Genomic DNA, 21,089 nt, shown 5'->3' with positions numbered 1-21,089 from the left:
AACCAGGTAGGAGGCTGCAGTGACAATCCAGGCAAGAAGTGACGGTGGCTCAGCTGGGAGGGATGGGAGGGAGGGTAGAGTGGCTGGGTCAAACTCTAAATAAATACATTCTGGATAGATTCACAATGTGCAAGAAAGGCCATTTAAGCCATGTGCCTGGGTAAGCTCCCCAAGGGAATAAGTGTAGGTAAGGGAGAGATGTGACCCAAGGGCTGAGCCTTGGAGACTCTGACATTAAGAGAGGTCAGGGAGAGGGGCGCCTGGGTGGCTCAGTCGGTTGAGCGTCCGACTTCAGCTCAGGTCACGATCTCGCGGTCTGTGAGTTCGAGCCCCGCGTCAGGCTCTGGGCTGATGCCTCAGAGCCTGGAGCATGCTTCCGATTCTGTGTCTCCCTCTCTCTCTGCCCCTCCCCCATTCATGCTCTGTCTCTCTCTGTCTCAAAAATAAATAAACATTAAAAAAAATTTAAGAAAAAAAAAAGAGAGGTCAGGGAGAAAAGAAGGGTCCAACCAAGGAGATGGAGAAGGAACAACCAGTGAGTGAGGTGGAAGGAAACCCAAGAGAGTGTGATGTCCTAGAAACCAAATGAAGAAAGGTTTCTAGTGTCAGGACAGGCACTGAGGCTTGCAAGTATGTGAGGGGGAGCAGGGCCTGCCTGAACAAACACCTTATTCTGTCGCTGGTCACGAGTATCTAAACATACAGACTTCGGTTGTCTGTATACACAGGTGCACGATTCTTTCTCTAAAATCCTTGGGGTTGGGTGTGCTTGGAATTCAGAATGAAAGGGGATTTAGAAAGAGAATGTGGTACCTACATTGTATATTATACAAATGAACTGCCCCAGTGGGGTCTGGTGTAACACTCTATGCTCAAGCACACTGATGTTTCCTCTATAAACATATGAATATTACCATGAAATTGGATAAATAAAGGTTTTGCTGCCAAATGAATGTCAGGCCCATCTTTTCCCACTGAGTTCGATACAATAAAACATAGCTCTCAGAGCTTCTGGAGTTCAGAATTGAGGCAAGGAATCAACGATCTTTATCTAATGATAATTATCTCTGTATCATATCATATTTGTAAAGATGAAATGCAATAATCCACCTAAAGTAGTTAACACAGTACCCAGAACACCATACTCAATACCTGTGGGTTTTTATCATTCACATGTATAATTCTGCATTATACAGAATGGACATATATATTCTTTGAGGGTATGAATGTATATCAAGTTTATTATTTATATAGTTATATGCATATGTTTATACATATTTCTACACATGCACTTCATATAATATTTATACGTGTGTATATATCTATTTTTACAATGTATGTAGTTATGTTTGTACCTTTTAAAAATTTTTTTAATGTTTATTTATTTTTGAGAGAGAGAGAGAGAGAGAGAAAGAGAGACAGAGTGAGTGGGGGAGGGGCAGAGAGAGAGGGAGACACAGAACTCGAAGTGGGCTCCAGGCTCTGTGCTATCAGCACAGAGTCAGATGTGGGGCTCGAACTCACGAGCCGCGAGATCATGACCTGAGCCGAAGTTGGACGCTTAACTGACAGAGCCACCCAGGCTCCCCTAGTTATGTTTATATCTTATTAATTATGTCTATTTCAGTAAATGTATGTATTTCTCTTAATTACAGGTACATAAATTATTTCATTTTCTATGCTTACCTTTTTAAAATTTTATTTCTCTTTTTATTTTTTAATGCTTATTTATTTATTTTGAGAGAGAGAACATGTGAATGCAAGCAGGGGGGAGCGGCAGAGAGACAGAATCCCAAGCAGGCTCTACGCTATCAATACAGAGCCTGATGAGGGGGCTCAATCCCATGAACTGTGAGATCATGACCTGAGCCAAAACCAAGAATCGGACACTTAACCGACTGAGCCACCCAGGCGCCCCACATTATTATGTTTTTTCTAAAGTAATTTTCTGTTTCTCTTTGTTAGTCTAGCACATGGAAATGACTAGAAAGATTTTTACCAAATATGGAGGATTTGCCTGAGACAAATTGACTTAAAATATAGGCTATGTGGCCTCCAATTCATTTTGTAGGGTGTGGGGGAGCATCTAACTCAGCAGCCAAAACTGGGCTTCAGATAAAATCAATATGGTGGTTAAAAATAAGTCAATATGGGGCGCCTGGGTGGCGCAGTCGATTAAGCGTCCGACTTCAGCCAGGTCACGATCTCGCGGTCCGTGAGTTCGAGCCCCGCATCAGGCTCTGGGCTGATGGCTCGGAGCCTGGAGCCTGTTTCCGATTCTGTGTCTCCCTCTCTCTCTGCCCCTCCCCCGTTCATGCTCTGTCTCTCTCTGTCCCAAAAATAAATTAAAAAAACGTTGAAAAAAAATTAAAAAAAAAAAAAAGTCAATATGGACATGCCTGGGTGGCTCAGTTGGTTAAGTGTCTGGCCTCAGCTCAGGTCACGATCTCGCAGTTCTGAGTTTGAGCCCCATACCAGGCTCTGTGCTGACAGCTCAGAGTCCGGAGGCTGCTTCTGATTCTGTGTCTCCCTCGCTCTCTGCCCCCACCCCCATTTGCGCTTGCGCGCGCGCTCTCTCTCTCTCTCTCTCTCTCTCAAAAATAAACATTTAAAAAAAAAAAGCCAACATGGTCGTTCCTAAAAATATTATAAACAGAACTACCATATGAACCAACAATCCCATTTCTGGGTACATATCCAAAGGAAACGAAATCTGGATCTCAAAGAGAAATCTATACTCTCAAGGTTCGTTGCAGCATTATTCACAATAGCCAAGATACAGAAAAAACATAAGTGTTCACAAATGAATGGATAAAGAAAACGTGTGTGTGTGTGTGTGTGTGTGTGTGTGTATACACACAATAGAATATTATTCAGCCATAAAAGAGGAAAATTTTGCCATTTTTGACAACATGGATGGATCTAGTGGACATTATGCTAAGTGAAATAAGTCAGATACAGAAAGATAAATACTGCAAGATCTCACTTAAATGTGGAATGGAAGATGGGGCGCCTGGGTGGCTCAGTCAGTTGAGCGGCCGACTTCGGCTCAGGTCATGATCTCGTGGTCCGTGAGTTCAAGCCCCGCATCGGGCTCTGTGCTGACAGCTCAGAGCCTGGAGCCTGTTTCAGACTCTGTGTCTCCCTCTCTCTGACCCTCCCCGTTCATGCTCTGTCTCTCTCTGTCTCAAAAAATAAATAAACGCTAAAAAAAAAATTAAAAAAAAAAATGTGGAATGGAAGAAAAGCCAAACTCATACAAGCAGCAAGCAGAATAGTAGTTGCCAAGGGAAGGGAAGCGGGTGGATGGGGAGATGTTGGTCAAAAGGTACAAAGTTTCAGGGGTGCCTAGGTGGCTGAGCTGATTAAGCGTCCCACTTCAGCTCAGGTCATGAACTCATGGTTCGTGGGTTTCAGCCCTGCATCGAGCTCAGGGCTGACAGCTCAGAGCCTGGAGCCTGCTTCAGATTCTGTCTCTCCCTCTGTCTCTGCCCCTCTCCTGCTCATACTCTATCTCTCTGTCTCTCTCAAAAATAAATAAACATTTAAAAAAAAGGTACAAAGTTTCAGTTATGCAGGATAAATAAGTTCTGGAGATCTATGTACAGCATGATGACTACAGTTAATGACACTGTATTGTATAATGGTACTGTATTGTACTAAGAGAGCATTTAAGTGTTCTCACCATAAAAAAAAAAAAAAAAAGAAGAAAGTAAAGAAAGTATAACTATGTGAAGTGATATGGGCATGTTAGTTAGCTTGACTGAGGTGATCATGTTATGATGTATACATATATCAAAACATTAAGTTGTACACCTTATATATATACAACTTCTATGTGTCAATTATACCTTAATAAAGTTGAACAAAATGTGGTTTATACATATATACAATGGAATATTATTCAGCCTTAAAAAGAAAGGACATTCTGCAATATGCTACAATGTGGATGAACCTTGAGGATGTTATGCTCAGTGAACTAAGCCAGCCATAAAAAGACAAAAACTGCATGCTTCCTCTTGAGATACTTAGTGGACGAAATCACAGGGACAGAAAGTAGAATGGTGGCTGCCAGGGACCAGGGGAGAGGGTTATAGGGAATTCTTGTCTAGTATGTATAGGATTTCAGTTGTGCCAAATGAAAAGAGTTCTAGAACAGGAGGGAGTCTTTTGGGGGACTGGAAATGTGCTCTGTGTGATCTGGGTAGGGGCTATACAGATGTATACAACAAAACTTCATCAGCTATACACTTAAGATGTGTGCAATATATACAATATGTGCAGTAGATACTATATTTGCACATAATACAATAGTAGCGAAACTAGATTATTAAATTTACCTAGATCTTGTTGCCTGCTAAAGACTGTGAGGTTTGTTGGGGTGCCTGGGTGGCTCAGTCAGTTGAGCATCCGACTCTTGATTTTGGCTCAGGTCATGATCTCACAGTGTGGGATCGAGCCCCGTGTTGGGCTCTGTGCTAACAGTGTGGAGCCTGCTTGGGATTCTCTCTCTCTCTCCCTCTCTCTCGGCCCCTCCTCTGCTCGTGTTCTCTCTCTCTCTTTCTGTCTCTCCTCTCTCAAAATAAACAAACATTAAAAGAAATAAATAAAGACTCTGAGGTTTCTTAAAAAGGGAAATGGACAAATATTAAAGAGGTGTTAGAGATCTACCAGCCCCCAAAGAGACTTTCTCCTGGTGAGGCAGGAGCAAGTCTGTCTTCACCACAATATCCCCAGCACCTGCCACAGGACCCAGTATAGGGCTGGTTCTCAACAAGCAGATGCTGAATGAGGGAATGAATGCAGGGATGGAAACCTGAAAGCTGATGGCTTGTAGATGAGCCTCAGGGCTGTGTCATTGCCAGCTGGGTGTCCCTCTAGACCTATCTTCCCCATCCTACCCCTGCTCTAGTCCCAGTCCCAGGGGAACCATACATACCTCAAGGAAGTCATCCCCCTCACTGGGTAAAATCTTGCCCTGCCGCCAACGCTTGAGGAACCACCTGAGCTTCATGAAGAGCAGCAGAAAGTTGTGCTTGAATTGTTGGGACTCCTGCACCAGCATGTTCTTCTCCTGGCTCCAGAATTTCTGCTCCAGCCTCCGCTGGAGGCTCAGACTCTGCAGCTCGAACTCCCGCCTCAGGAGTGCCCTCTGCTGGTCCTCCTTCAGCTGGGAGGGGGGCGAGAGCATGAGCACCCCACGGCTGTCTTCCCAGCTCTGCCCCATCCCATTCCAGGCCTCAGATAAAGACAGAGAGCAAACTTTGGGAGGTGCCTGTTGGTGATCCCTGGTAGGGGCTCCACCACTATCAGCTCATTCTGTTAAGATAAACCCCAGAGAAGAGAAACTCAAAAGCAGCAGCAATCACAGTTACAGATCAGTGAGAAGCGAGATTTGAACCCAACTCTGTCTCACTATAAAAGCCATGACATCACATAATGAGCACATATTGGCTGCCAAAGTTTCATGGGAACTCTTCACATTTAATGAGGAACCCGGGCAGGTGAACCTTGATGGCAGGAAGAGGTGACCCATGTGGAACCCAAAGGGCATGCCGGGAGTGAGAATATGCAACTCCCCAGGAAGGAATGCAAGGTCATGACTGAGAGCGGGCAGAGACCTGGATTAGAATCTCGCCCTGGGAACGTGCTGCAGCTCCCTGGTCATCAGTCTCCTCATCTGTAAAATTGGGACACCTCATAGGGGAAATCCCAAGGATTAAAGGACATAATGTGTGAAAAGAGCATTGCATGGACCTGACATACAGTAAGGGCTTATACATTTCTATTAAGCTTTCTATTAGCTTTCTTTTTTTTTTTTTTTTTTTTAATTTTTTTTCAACGTTTTATTTTATTTTTGGGACAGAGAGAGACAGAGCATGAACGGGGGAGGGGCAGAGAGAGAGGGAGACACAGAATCGGAAACAGGCTCCAGGCTCTGAGCCATCAGCCCAGAGCCTGACGCGGGGCTCGAACTCCCGGACCGCGAGATCGTGACCTGGCTGAAGTCGGACGCTTAACCGACTGCGCCACCCAGGCGCCCCTCTATTAGCTTTCTATTAGCAAGACTATCTGCCTTAATTACCAGCCAGACCTACCACCTTTCTGCCACAGGTTTTTGGCTCTGCTGGGGGCAGTATTTCATAGTTGGGAAACTGAGGCCCAGAGAGGAGACAGGATTGGCCTGAGGTCACACAGGCCACCAATGACAAGCCCAGGATTCCAGCCCAGTACAGCTCAATCAAGTACAGTGAGGGCTGGACTCAGGTTTCCCCGATACCTTTGTCTTCTGAAGACCCGTGAAGCCCTAAGGTTTCTGCCTTCAGTTCAGAAAAGAGAAGGAGGAGTTGGTGCAGGGGGCCGGGGGCACTGGACGCCACCCACCTGGACCATTTTCTGGTTGAAGTTGTCGGCCTCCTCCTTCCGTAGCTGCCGTTCCTGGGAGAGCTGCTCTTGCAGGCCCCGGAGGCTGTCATGGGCCTCAGCCAACACCAGCTGCAGCTCCTTGATCTGGGGTAGGGGTGAGGGACACAGAGGGAGACAGCAGGAGGGGGACAGAAGCTGCGGTCAGAGAACGAGAGTTAAGCGGGACCTGAGCTGACCACTGAGCACGAATCAGGCACAATGGCTGTCCCTACTGCAGGAGACTGTCATAAAGATCAAACAAAAGAGTGCACATCATTCTAGCTATTATTATAATTTCACCTTCATAATTTCTCTCTTCAAAATGCATTTGAGGAAAATATACTGAGAAAGCTAAGCCTGATTCACAAAAATGTTCGCTGTCTCGTTTATAATTGCAAAAATTTAGAAACAACTCGGATAAGGGGATTAATATGTGTGGTTAATAGGTCTACACACGTGTAAAAATCTAATCAACTGTACACGTAAGGATACTGTCCTTTATTGTAGGTACATTAGTATGTTATACTTCAATAAAAAGTCAAAAAGATAGATATATACCTCCACAGAAAAACAGGAAGGACACAGACACACATACTCAATGTGAACAGCGGTTAACCAAGTAACAATCTTGGGATCCTGACTTCTTTTAAATCTTTATGCAATGCTGCTTAGGGATTTTGCTATAGTTATTCATTGCTTGTAATGACTATGTAATAAAATCTTAGGAAAAAGACAGTAAAACTCTACATTTTGAGGGGAAATTCTGTTTATAAGTATTTGTTTAAAAAAATTTTTTTTAATGTTTATCTTTATTTTTGAGACAGAGAGAGACAGAGCATGAGCAGGGGAGGGGCAGAGAGAGAGGGAGACACAGAATCGGAAACAGGCTCCAGGCTCTGAGCTGTCAGCACAGAGCCTGACGCGGGGCTCGAACTCGTCAACCAAGAGATCATGACCCGAGCCGAAGTCGGATGCTCAACTGACTGAGCAACCCAGGTGCCCCTGTTTATAAGTATTTGTAGCTAAACAGGCAAAACTAATCTATTCTGTTAGAAGTCAGGATGGGGACTAGATGGGGACCAGAAAGGAGGCTTCAGGGACAGGTCATGCTCTACTTATTCATCTGCTCGCTGATGACATAGAAGTGTTCAGTCTGTGAAAGTTATTTGAGCCGTCCACTTACAATACATGTGCTTTTCAAAAAATAACAACAACAAAAAAATGAAGAACAAAACAATACATATGCTTTTCTGTATGTATATGTCAATTTAAAATATTTTTTAATTTTTTTAATGTTTATTTTTGAGAGAGAGACAGAGGGCTAGTGGGGGAGGAGCACAGAAAGGGAGACACAGGGGGCACCTGGGTGGCTCAGTCGGTTGAACATCCGACTTCAGCTCAGGTCGTGATCTCGTGGCTGGTGGGTTCGAGCTCCACATCGGGCTCTATGCTGACAGCTCAGATAGCTCAGAGCCTGAAGCTTGCTTCGGATTCTGTGTCTCCCTCTCTCTCTGCCCCTCCCCCACTCATTCTCTGTCTCTCTCTTCTCAAAATAATAAATAAAAGGGGCACCTGGGTGGCTCAGTCGGTTAAGCGGCCGACTTCGGCTCAGGTCACGATCTCGCGGTCCGGGAGTTTGAGCCCCGCGTCGGGCTCTGTGCTGACCGCTCAGAGCCTGGAGCCTGTTTCAGATTCTGTGTCTCCCTCTCTCTGACCCTCCCCTGTTCATGCTCTGTCTCTCTCTGTCTCAAAAATAAATAAACGTGAAAAAAAAATTTTTTTTTAAATAATAATAAAAAAAAAAAAAAGGGAGACACAGAATCTGAAGCAGGCTCCAGGCTCCAAGCTGTCAGCACTGAGCCCAACATGGAGCTCAAACCCACAAACCATGAGATCATGACCTCAGCCAAAGTTGGATACTTAACTGACTGGGCTACCCAGGCGCCCCCCAAAAAATTTTAAGTATTTCTCATAACAGAGGGAAGTGTTATGCTGTCATGTTAAGCAGGAAAAAAAAAACAAAGGAATGTCATCTGTCACTCATTCCCAGGCATGGCAAGATGTCCCTCTGTAAAATAAAAAACATTTATTATCCAGCCAATAACATGGAAATTTGGCAATGGAAGGCACTCTGATTCAAGGTATACCTTGTACGTCTATTTGATATTGAAGATCCTTGCAGGGCTGGATACTACCTGCAATCTCTAGTGTTCTCCTTGAACTCAATGCCTAACACAGTGCCTGGAAAATTGTAACTGCTCAGTAAAAAGTGGTTGAATGAAACAATAATCCAAAGCATGCAGGTGAGTCGGCTTATCTCCTTTCCTCAGAAAATTAAAACTGAGTATCTCATGTTTTATTTTGTTTTTTCCCCTTTTGCCATGGCTGCTTGGAAGCTCAGACCACTTAGAGAGTTTGATCCATCAGCTTCAAGGGAGCTTCTCCCCCTGGGCAGTTGCAGACTAGCCTTCCTGGGACTACAAAATTGCCTTCCCAAGAATGTTCACAAGAAAAGGGTTCTTAGTTTGGGGAACACACAGGGTTCTCCATGGCTCAGGAGTCTCAAGGAGGCTCCATCCCATCCACAGAAGACTTTTCTTGCTTCAGGTTCATTATGAAGCGCTGGGGGAGACTCAGTAGGCTTGAGAGGGGCTCAGAACTACCAGGAATTCCTCAAGGACCAGGGAATCCTAGAAATTCTACAGCCATCACCCACTCTAATCCTTGCATGTTACAAAGGGGAAGATACAGGCAGAGAATGGGAACATGCCCAAGGCCACAAAGCCACCATACTGGTGGGTCCCCTGAGGTCCTGAGATGTATCATCTTCTTCCTCCTCCTCCTCTTCACCTAATAGGGACCAGATTTAAGGCTTTTCATGTATTTAATCCTTTCAACAGCTCTATGAGGGATCACCTTTATTTTGAAGGTACGAAAACTGAGGATCGGAGAGGTAAAGTGACTTATCTACAATCTCACAGCCAGTATATAGCAGATCCACGATTTGAACCCAGTCAGCCTGACTGTAAAGATTGCTGCCTTCCTGCTAAAGAAATGGGTGCTTTCCCTAAATGACATAAATTACTAAATTCCCAGTGAAATTTAGTATAGGAAAATAAAATCAATTTCTTCAAAGGAGTTTATAAGCTTTCTTTTGTCGGGCCAAGAGGATGGCCCTAACTTCCTTGTCTCCCTTTTAGCACTTGCTGCCTGGAAGCTTAGAACCAAATGGAATACTCAAAACCCACATCATCACCAGCTAAGCTTCTCCATGGATTGCTCAGCTTTGGGGAGGCCCCGGCCACTCTCCTCCTGCCCTCCCCCTTGCTTGATCAGGCCTAGGCCCACCTCAGAGGCGTAGGAATCATTGTCTTCAGCTCGGTAAGGCCTGAAGCTCCGGCTGGGGTCAGGCTTGGAGTCCAAGTCACCACTGCGGAAGGGCTCTCGTATCCTGGGCTCCCATTCTGGCAGGTCCCTGAAGTCAGGAGGCTGCACCCAGAGGCACAGGCAGAAGAGACCAGAGGTAACAATGGGGAGGGGCCCAAGGGGTGCCAGAAGCAGCCCCCACCCCAGGCCCCTGGGCTATAATAAGAGACTCTGACCACCCACCAGAGGGCGAGGGCCTCAGTGGATTCAGCTCTGCAGCCCAGACCCAGCCCTGCAACCACTCAGCGAGTCTGTCGAAAGGATGAATGAGTAGCTAAGTGGTAGTGGTAAGTGCAAACACTGATCCTGCGAATGTCTGTCTTGTGCACTAACCTTTTTTTTTTTTAATAATTTTTTAATGTTTATTTATTTTTGAGAGAGAAAAACAGACCGTGAGCAAGGGAGGGGCAGAGAGAGAGGGAGACACAGAATCTGAAGCAGGCTCCAGCCTCTGAGCTGTTAGCACAGAACCCGATGCAGGGCTCGAGCTCACAAACCGTGAGATCATGACCTGAGCTGAAGTTGGACGCTTAACCGACTAAGCCACCCAGGCGCCCCTCTTGTGCACAAACTTTCTCCACCAGCCTCAACTGTCCTAACATATGTGCGGCCCTAGCTCATTCCTACCTCAAGAAGAACCAAGAGGGAGACCTGACAGGGGGGAGTCTGCTTGCTTTAAAAAGCCAGATCAAGGGGCGCCTGGGTGGCTCAGTCGGTTAATCGTCCAACTTTGGCTCAGGTCATGATCTTGTGGTTCTGAGTTGGAGCCCCGCATCGGACTCTGTGCTGACAGCTCAGAGCCTGGAGCCTGCTTCGGATTCTGTGTCTCCCTCTCTCTCTGTCCCTCTCCTGCTGGTGTTCTGTCTCTCTCTCTCAATAATAAATAACATTAAAAAAAAAAAAAAAAAACGCTCCCTGTAACCCAGACTCTCTCCTTTTCTTTGTCCTTGCACACACGCTGCTCCTCCTTGCTATGATGCCTTCACACAGGCTGTTCCCTCTTCTTAGAACACTCTTCCCCAGTAATCTACCCTTCTGATCTCGGCTCAGATTGAGGTCTTCCATGCCCCAGAGTCTAGGTCACATTCACTGGCAGGATATTTTGATTAACATCTTTCTTCCCCACTAGATGACAGAAGCTGGGGGGCAGGAATCATGTCTGTTTTTGTTTACCAGGGCACCTCCAGCTCTGATCACTGATCACAAAAAGTATATGAATAGTAAACACAACATCATAAGTACATGAACCACTAGCTACATTACATAAGAAAAATCAATTGTGTGGTCACAGTACATATCACATAAGACAATTTGGGTGAAAAATAAATATATGAGAGAATGCACAAAGATTTAAAAGGGCATGCCTTGATAATGAAATGGTCCAGGTCTGTACCACTTGAGCTACTGAGCACTTGACATGTAGCTACTCAGACCAATGAAATGAATTTTCAACTGCATGAAATTTTTATTAATTTAAAGTAGCCACATGTGGCTAGTGGCCTCTGTCCTGGACAGGACTGGGACAGCACTGCTCCAAACCATTAATAGTGGTACCTATAGGCAGCAAGGAGGAGGCTTTCCTCTTTTTACCAGGCGCTTCTAAACTCCTTTGTTTGTTTGCTTCTTAATAATATGTGTTTTAAAATCAAAATTGCAAAGGAAATAACACAAGAACAAAGGGCAACCTGGCAAAAAAAAGGGGGGGACTCGAAATCAACCCCTATATCTATCAATGGTAAATGACTAAGTGAATTGGGGCATATTCACTCAATGCGATCGTGTCCAGTAACGAGAATGGACAAATTATTACTACATGAGACAAGAAACAAAACACTGAGGAAAGAAGCCAGGCATAAAGGAGTATGTGTTATATGATTCAGTTTATATAAAGTCCAAAGACAGACAAAGTGAATGAGGAGAGGGGTCTCCCTTGGGAATGGGGATAGTGGCTGGAAGGGGACGTGAGGAGGGGCTTCTGGGGTGCTGGTCACATTCTAGTTCTTGTTCTGGGTGATGATTACTCAAGTGTGTTCATCTTGGGGAAATTCATTAAGCTGTACACTTATGCCTTGTGTCCCTCTCTGTCCTACAGATGATTCAGTAGACAGTTTATAACAAAAAAATAATAGGGACATCTTTTTTGTGACTGGGACATCTTACCTGGAAGTCTGAGCCAAGGTCTTTGGCCAAAAGAATCTCCTTGGAGGACCCCTGGGAGCCCAAGGCAGGCAGCGACGAGAAGGGTTCTGGCTGCTCCTTGGCAGAGCTCCCGAGGACAGTGTCCGCCTTCCGGGTGAAGGCATTGAGCTCCTGCTGGAGCATGGTCAGCCGCACCAGGATGGCATGGATGAGTTTGGTGTCCCTGGGACCCTCGCTGTTGTCGGGGGCCTCGTGCAGCCGAAAGTCGGTGCACTCATTGTCCAGATACAGGCGGAGGCCGGCCGAGAAGCCATTGGCATCGGCCACCAGGACATCGATGGCCTTGCTGACCAGGGCGGCCTGCTCCCTCAGCCCAGGCAGCACCTCGGCCTCCCTGGCTCTGCAGAACCGGGCAGCATGGGGGCCGTGGGCCTCGCCAAGAGCAGCGGGCACACATTGGGCAGAGTCCCCGGCCTCGGCGTCCGTCTCCAGCATTGGCCGTGTGCTCTGGCAGGAGGCAAGGTCACAGCGCTGGAGGTTGGAGAGCAGCACCCGGTTCTCATACTGTAGCTTCTTGACCTTGCCGCTGAGCTCACCGATCTGCAGCTTGGCAGCCGCCAGCTCCTCCTGCGAGGGCTCACTGAGCACGGAGCAGCTGTCCTCCGACAGCGTCACATCCAGCTCGTGCTCTGAGCGGTACTTGGCCAGCTCGGCCAGCAGCAGCTTGTTCTGGTCCTCCAGCTCAGCTGAGGAGCGTCGGAGCAGCTCCGCCTCCTCCTCCACAAACTGCAGGTGTCGCCGCAGTTCCGCCAGGCTTTCCCCGCACTCGCCGCCGCCCAGCGCCGAGAAGGCCAGGCGCGCCTCCGAGCCTCCGCAGCCGCCGCCGTGGTCCTTCATGTCGTCCATCTCCGCCCGCAGGCCTCGGTTTTCCACCTCCAGCTCCACGATGCGGCGGCTCAGCAGGTTGGCTTCCTCCTCCACCAGCTTCAGGTGCACCTTCAGCTCGGTCTCCCGAGAGTGGGGCGCGTCGGCCAGCTCCTCGGCAGACAGGGCACTGTCCAGATCACCGTAGAGCGAGCGGTATTTGAGGAGCTCCTCCTTCATGCTGTCGTTCTCCTTGGCTAGCTTGGTGAGCTTCTTGCACATGAGGGCTGACTCCTCCTTTGCAAAGTGCAGCTGGCACTTCAGGTCCGCACTGTCCTCCTGGGGCCCGACGGGCACGGGGACAGACATGACCCAGGAAGGTTAGTGTTGTGAGGCTCAGTACCAGCCACAGCACTTCGGGGAGCACCAACTATGTGCCAGGGACACGGGAATGAATCAGACAAGGCCCTGACTCTCAAGGAGCAGGAGTCCAGAGGGGAAGTAGAGAAGGAGATCTTGACACTGCAGCAAAGATGGAGCACCACACAGCCTGGAGAGTCTAGGAGGGCTTCCTGGAGTAGGCGGCATCCTGCCAGGCAATGGTTGCTACTACTACTACTACCATTACTACTATAGTTTCCTCATCTGTAAAATAGGGCAATAACACTCTCTTCCACACAGAGGCATGGAGCGGATTAAATGAGATAATGCATGAAAAGTGCCTGGCACCCTTACAATCCAGGACCACTAGAGGCTAAGTGTATTCTATGTCTGACCTGTGCTACACGTAGCACTTTATCTATCTGCCCATGTGAGAACCATGGGCTCAGGGCATGGTTTTGGGAAGTGAAATGGGCATCAAAGCTAAGAAAGTGATAAAGAGGAGGGCAGGGTAGAGGCTGGGGAAGGGTGGGCACCTCTGAGGGACTCCCCCGGCAATTTGGAATTAGGCCTCGGACCTTCAGATTAAAACCTGCCTGCGGGGGCTGCGATGGGGGCTGTGGGAGCTTCCGGAAAATACCTGCACCGAAGGCTTCTTGTCTGTCTTCCCCAGAGAGCGAGTTCCTCTTTTCTTCAAGGAATGCTAGAAAGAAATTGAAAAAAAAAAAAAAAAAAAAAAAAAGAACAAAAAACCTGAATTTTCATGTGGTTGATGTGCATCAAAGAGTAGCCACGGGGCCTAGTGTTCCACTGAGGGACCCCCTCCCTGCCCAGCCCAGCCCAGCCATGTCCAGGCCTTCACCAATACCAACCACCAAGCCAGGGGGGCCCTCAAGACCACCCAGTGGGCCTGAAGTGCTTGAGGAGATGACTCTGATCACACCTGCCCACTTTCTCCCCTTTCTCCCACCCCTCCATTATGATCCAGTTGGCCTGGGCCAAGACCCAGAATCCGGGTTTCTATTCTTTGTCTCTCTCATTCATTCACCAAAGATTTCCTGAGTACCTATCACGTGCCAGGTACAGCTAGGCAGAGAGTACACAGCAGTGACCAAGTCAGACAGGGTACTTGGGGGGCCTGCTGTGGTGTTCCACTCAGATCCCGCCTCCTTGAACTGGGGCACTTGTTCTCCCAACTAAGACCTCAAAGCTTAGTCCCCTCCCAGTGATGCCATTGGCTGAGGGAAGCCACCTCCTCCAAGGTCATGTGCCTTCCCTGGAGGGAGCCCACTTGCAATGACTGGTCCATAGCCTCCTGCCTCAACTCAGAACAACTCTAAATAGCCATCGGAGCTCCAGAGCTCCCCCAGGAGATTGGCCAAGGCCATTGGTGTGAATGCCTGAAACTCCTTGGTGGTGTTATCCCCAAGGGGACTCTGCCAATAAGCAAGAAAATCTCCACTTCAGGGTCCATCCTGTCCTCATGGACTTTAATTCAGGTGCATACTAACAAAAAAATGCATACAGGTAAAACATCACGATTACCTGGGAGGCCTAGCAGTCCCTTGGTAAGGGACTGCTCAATTTTACCATTAAATTGTAACTTTTCATGTAAAATTACACTGTAATAATCATAATTCAAAAATCAAGAACTGGTAGGAGGAAAATAAACTCTCTCTCTCTTTCTTTCTTTTTAGAAATTGATACTTTTAATTACATAAGCAAATTCTACATGTAAAAAAAAAACACCCAAGGCACCTGGGTGGCTCAGTCACCCAGGGTTAAGTGTCTGACTCTTGATCTCAGCTCAGGTCATGACCTCATGGTTCAGGAGATTAAGCCCCACATCAGGCTCTGTGCTGACAGCACCCAAACCTGCTTGGGATTCTCTCTCCCTCTCTCTCTGCCTCATGAACACATGGGCGCGCTCTCTCTCTCTCTCTGTCTCTCAGAAAGAAAGAAATAGGGGCACCTGTGTGGTTCAGTTGGTTAAGCAACTGACCAGCTCAGGTCATGATCTTGTAGTTCAGGAGTTGGAGCCCTGCATCGGGTTCTATGCTGACCGCACCGGAGCCTGCTTGGGATTCTCTCTCTCTGCCCCTCCCCCTGTTCATGTGCTCTCTCTCTCTCTCTCAACATAAATAAAATAAATAAATAAATAAAGGTTCTCTTTAGAAATTATGAAAATTATGAAAAGGGGCGCCTGAGTCAGTTGAGCGTCTGACTTCAGCTCAGGTCATGATTTTGTGGTTCGTGGGTTTGAGCCCTGTGTCAGGCTCTGTGCTCACAGCTCAGAGCCTGGTGGCCGCTTTGGATCCTCTGTCCCCTTCTCTCTCTGCCCCTCCCCTGCTCGCACTCTGTCTCTCTGTCTCTGTCTCTCTCTCTCTCTCAAAAATAAATAAACATGAAAAATAAATAAATAATTAAGAAAGAAAGATGGAAAGAAAGACCCTAAGAAAGTAAAAGTATAAATGACTAACTGGTAAAAAAAAATTTGCAATTCATTTCACTACAAAGGGTTAATATCCTAAATACATAAAGAGCTTCACAAAACAGAAAACAAGAAGGCCAACAACCCTATATTAAAATGTGCTAGAGACGTGAAAAAGTGTACACAAGAAAGGTAAATGACTTGTAACCGTAGGAAGATGCTCAACCCTATTCAAGACAGAGAAACGCAAATTACAACACGGGATGGGGGGGGTACCTACACGAGATACCACTTCTCACCTATCAGACTGGCAAAACTCCAAACATCTGACAACACATTCTATTGGTGAAGCTATGGAGAAGTAGGAAAACTCCTATATGGCTGGGAAGAATGCAAAACGGCACAAGCCCTATGGAGGGGAATTTGAGAAAATGTTACCATAATTTTTACTAAAGTTTCTTGACGTTTAAAAAAGTCACTCAGATGCAGAAGTCTACTGAACACTCCATTCCTTCCCGTGAGAGGGATGGTTTACATTAGTAGTGTATAAAACCACACTTCGGTTGCCTTTGACTTTTTCAAGTTCAACAGGTATTTTTTGAGAATGCTCCCAGGGGTTTGTTTTTATTTTTTTTAACGTTTGTTTATCTTTTTAAATATTTATATTAAAAAAATTTTTTAATGTTTATTTATTTTTGAGAGAGAGAGACAGAGTGCGAGCAGGGGAGGGGCACAGAGAGACACACACACACAGAATCCGAAGCAGGCTCCAGGCTCTGAGCTGTCAGCACAGAGCCCAACGTGGGGCTCAAACTCACGAACCGAGAGATTATGACCTGAGCCGAAGCCGGACGCTTAACCAATTGAGCCATCCAGGTGCCCCATGTTTATTTATTTTTAAGACAGAGAGAGAAAGACAGAGTGTGAGCAGAGGAGGGGCAGAGAGAGAGGGAGACACAAAATCTGAAGCAGGCTCCAGCCTCTGAGCTGTCAGCACAGAGCCCGACGCGGGGCTCAAACTCAAGAACTGCAACATCATGACCTGAGTCGGACACTTAATCAACTGAGTCACACAGGCACCCCACTCCCAGGTGTTTGAATACATGGCTCCCCCTATGCCCCCATCTCTCATACCCATCCCTGAAGGTGAGAACCACTGATGTAATCCAAGCCCCCGAAGCCCCCATCTCACTGAAGGTGAGAGAGAGGCCCCACAGCAAATCCATAGCTGACCCGGGACCAGTTCTTGACAGAGGTTTTGATCTAGTTTCAGACTTGGAAGGAGAAAATGTGCCTTCTTTGATGAGGGCAAAGTGGAGGTAGCACAGTGGTTCTCAACCTGGGTGCACATCAGAATTACCTGGGGGAAGTTAAAAAAAAAATACCGATGCCCAAGGTCCCAGAGATTCTGATATTCATCGGTCCAGGGTAGGTCCCAGCCATGAGATTTTTAAATAGCTTCCCAGGTGATTCTATCTCGAAGCCCAGGCTAAAACCAGAGAGCCAAGGAAATGAACTCCAGCTGGGGTCTTAAGTATATCTTGGAGCCCAATCAAATCCTAAAGGCACCTTTTGAAATGCAAATGAGGCAGGAAGACAGAGGCTGATATTTCAGACGCAGGGTGCCAAAAGCAAACAGCCAGTATTTGAGAAGGGCTAATCTGGGCTCTTTCAAAAGCGAGGAGGACAAGGTAGGAAATGGGGCGATACCACAAAACAGGTCCCCCCACAAAGAGCCCCTCCCACAAATGGCGCCAGGAAGGGGGTGCTCAGAAGGACACCCAGGCACGGAGTGAGTGGTGAGGTGGGGGCTCTGGGGAAAGATGGTCAGGCTTGCACATCCAGGTCTGCTTATCACAAGCTGAGTGGGAGAGGCCGTGGCCTCAGCTGGGAGCAGAACTGCGGCAACCCCACAACACTGAGTTTGCGATCCTGGGCAAACACCTTTCTCTCCCTATAAAACTGAGCCTCTTCAGGTAACCACAGCCTCTTCAAGCACAGCAGACACCCTGGAGAGAGGAAGTGGGGTGACAGGAGGGGGAGGGGGCCACCACGTATGAAGGAATGAGATCATATAAAGCCTAAAGCCATGAAAAAGGACAGAGGGGAGTGAGATTTCCTGACGACGAGGCAAAGTCTCTGAAAAAGAAGGAACTCGCGAAACAAAACCCACAACCCAAATGTCCACCAACTGGTACATGGATAAACAAATGTGGCATATCCACACAAGGGAATATCATTCAGCCATTGAAAAAAAAAAAAACAAAGTGCTGATATTTGCTACAACATGCACGTGTCTTGAGAACATCATGCTAAAGTGAAAAGCCAGTCACGAAAGGCCACACAATGTATGATACTATTTACATAAAATGTCCGTAATAGGCAAATCCACAAGTAGATTAGTGGTTGCCAGGGGCTGGGAGAGGCAGGAGTGACTGTTGATGGGCTTGGGGTTTCTTGTTGGGGCGATGAAAATGTCCTGGAATGAGAAAGTGGTGAAGGTTTTACAACTCTGAATATCCTAAAAAACCACTGAACTGTATACTTTAAAAAGACAAACTTTATCGTATGTAAATTATATCTCAAAAAAGCTGTTATTAAAAAAAAAACCTAGAGCATGTTACCATTGTTATAAAAGGTGTGTGTGTCTGTGTGTGCGTGCACACACACATATATGCACACAGGGTGGGAGAAGGTCTGAAGAATTTATACCAGGCTATTTACAATGAGAATACAGTGAACTTACACTTGGCCCTCTTCCCCCACATTTTTTTAGGAGGCAGGGGACACAGTCTTCCAGTTTTTTTCTTAAAAAAATTTTTTTTTCATTACAAAATATTTTTTAAAATAAAATTTTAATATACAAAAATAAATGCTCACAATCTATACAATGCTGACAAATCAGACGCCCCCCTAGGCATTCTCCTTCCCAACCTGAGGGTGACCACAGGCTGACAGCCAGCTGGAGCTCCTTCTAGACCTTCAGCTCTGTGTTTTAAATACTGAAATAGATGGTACCCTTTTAGACTTTCTTTCTTTCCTATGTTTACTTGACTCTGTGATCTTTGATTTTTATAATAAGCACCTTAGGCAGAAGAAAACCCAAAACATCCAGCATTTTAAAAAAGTCTGTGTTCATACTACATAATCTGCATGTTACAGAAACCATGTACACAATATAATCCCATCTTGACTTTCTAAAAATACACAGAGAAACACACATTGTATGAGCATGGAGAAAGGTCTAAAAAGATACAAACCAACCTGCTAACCATGGGTTAAGCTGAGTCGGGAGTAGAATTGAGGGAGGTGGTTAAGAGAGGAAGCTTCCTTCTTCGATTTTATGTAGGATTTTCATTATTTCTATTATTTTGTAGATAACACATTCGCATAGTCCAAACTTCACAAACCACCAAAACGAGGTGGGGCGCAAAAGGGGGTGAAGGGGAGTGGAGACATGGGCTTCCAATTATGGAATGTATAGGTTGTGCGGATGCAGGCTCCAGCACAGGGAATATCGTCAGTGGTATTGTAACAGGATTGCATGGTAACAGATGGTAGCTATGCTTGTGGTGACCACAGCATAACTACAGACTTGTTGAATCACACTACGTTGCACATCTGAAACCAATGTCACGTTGTGTGTCAACTATACTTCCCCCCCCAAAAAAAAATCATAAGGAATACAGTGAACCCAAGTCACCAGTTTTACTGCCCAAGACAACCAATACAACCAGTCTGATGTACCCACCCTTGGAGGGATGCTAGGTATGCATTTATGGGCTTTTGTAATGATATTTTTGCTTCACTGAGCTTATGTTAGGGGAAGAAAATGCATACATATACATATATACATTTCAATACGTGTGTGCGCATATAAATAGAAAAAATGGATTGGAAGTATATGCCCCTCTCACCCAAATAATAGTTTGGTAATTATTCAGAGAAATTCCCTCTGAATATTGGTTTTCAGGTGAATTTTTTCTTATTAGGACTTATTTGTATTTTCTAGTCTTTCTCTACCAAGCGCATATAACCTGTCGGGTAGAGGGGGAAAATCACGTTAAGATATTTTTAATATGCTTTCCCAAGAAAAGTCACTGGGCACCTTTCCAACAGGCAGAGAGAAAGCCCTGAGTGGCATGAGCCTCACCAGAAAGGGAGGGCAGTGGGCAGAGAAGAGAGAGCAAAGCAGCAAACCCTTTCAGGACAGGAGTAATTCCAGCCTTTTCTGGTTGGAACAGACCCTTTCCTCCCCACCTTGTCTAAGCCACTTGGGCTCCCACACTACTCTTCGGCTCTGGAGGGAAAAACAAGGCAAGCTCACAGAGCCCAAAGACGACCTCCTCTCTGCAGAGCAGCAGCTGGCCAGGCGGCCTGGGGGGCTGCAGTGCCCCTCAAGGGAGCCAGGGCCTGTCAGAGACTCTTTGTGGAGCCCCCAGGAGCAGATGTTCTGGCCCCGGGCCTCAGGAGAGTGGGAAGGAAGGGGCAAGACAGGACAGTCCCAGGCACCAACAGGAATGCCGTCGCTAAGCGACGGACCCTGCAGGCACATTCTTTGGCCTGGCACACATCGGGGGCTTCCCCATCTACCAGCAACTCACAAGGCCACCTTTGAGCAGCCAGGGTGGCACCTCTAAACATCCCTGGTTTAATGGCTCCTGGTAGGAGCATGAGCTATGTCCTCCCTTGTCCTTCTCCAAAGACTAGTAGATTGTGTTCCTGCACCTCCAGCCCGCACAGAGAGGCTGCCTGAGCACAGCTTGCAGGGGCCCCCTGCTCTCTAACACCTTCCCTGCTTCCGTGCTGCCAGGAAACAAAGACCAACCTTCAGGGAATAAAATGAACCTTCTGCCAAAACAACTGGGCAGATTTTCACCAAATACGGAGGGGATCTTTGAAAGGGTCTCACTGAAAACACAGACTGTGCTGTGTGTGCAAAATTTACTCTGGGTGCATCTCAAAGACCGAGGCATTCTTCCTCCAGAGCAGCTGAAGTGGCTAGACAGAGGCCGAATGGCTCCTGGTTAGGGAAGACCATCTGGGGGGAGGAAGCAAAGACTGATTTAGACATAAAACCCAAATCAGAAGTCACTGGGACACACACTGCCAAGCGCATGTGTTGATTTGCAATGTAACTGCTACTTCCATGGACAAGTGGCAGTTCGATAGACAGCACCTGGGTAGGGGCAGCAGAAACATTTATTTAAGGTAAATGCTGCTCCCGACGCACAGGCATCATACATAGCAGCTAAGGGTAATGATGATAATGATGATGCTAATCAGTGTTCACCAAGTCCTTCCTCCCTGCTAAGCACTTTACCTGCCTGTCTCTGAGAAGCAGGGATTAATATTCCTGTTTTATAAGTGAACAAACTGAGCCTGGAGCAGTTGCATGATTTGCCCAGCATTACAGTTATTTCCAAGTAAGTGGCAAAGCCAG

At 46.7% G+C, this 21,089-nt stretch overlaps 1 protein-coding gene across 4 annotated transcripts in view; it reads right to left on the bottom strand.

The window, feature by feature from the left end:
• SOGA1 (suppressor of glucose, autophagy associated 1) overlaps positions 1 to 21,089 on the bottom strand; it is a 72,330-nt gene that overhangs the window by 20,411 nt on the left and 30,830 nt on the right. For 2 of the 4 annotated variants that reach the window (XM_019826546.3, XM_006929781.4), the window contains exons 4-8: positions 13,856 to 13,918; positions 11,992 to 13,173; positions 9,754 to 9,894; positions 6,385 to 6,510; positions 4,940 to 5,170 (exon numbers count right to left, since the gene is read on the bottom strand). In XM_019826546.3, the coding sequence (XP_019682105.3) occupies positions 4,940 to 5,170; positions 6,385 to 6,510; positions 9,754 to 9,894; positions 11,992 to 13,173; positions 13,856 to 13,918 (1,743 nt within the window). The remainder of the gene's footprint in view (positions 1 to 4,939; positions 5,171 to 6,384; positions 6,511 to 9,753; positions 9,895 to 11,991; positions 13,174 to 13,855; positions 13,919 to 21,089) is intronic. The other 2 variants (XM_045053653.1, XM_006929782.4) reach the window with 2 other exon arrangements.

The sequence above is a fragment of the Felis catus genome, chromosome A3 (genome assembly GCF_018350175.1).
Source record: "Felis catus isolate Fca126 chromosome A3, F.catus_Fca126_mat1.0, whole genome shotgun sequence".
In the NCBI taxonomy this organism is placed as follows: Eukaryota; Metazoa; Chordata; class Mammalia; order Carnivora; family Felidae; genus Felis; species Felis catus.
This window is presented reverse-complemented; position numbering and strand designations above follow the sequence as displayed.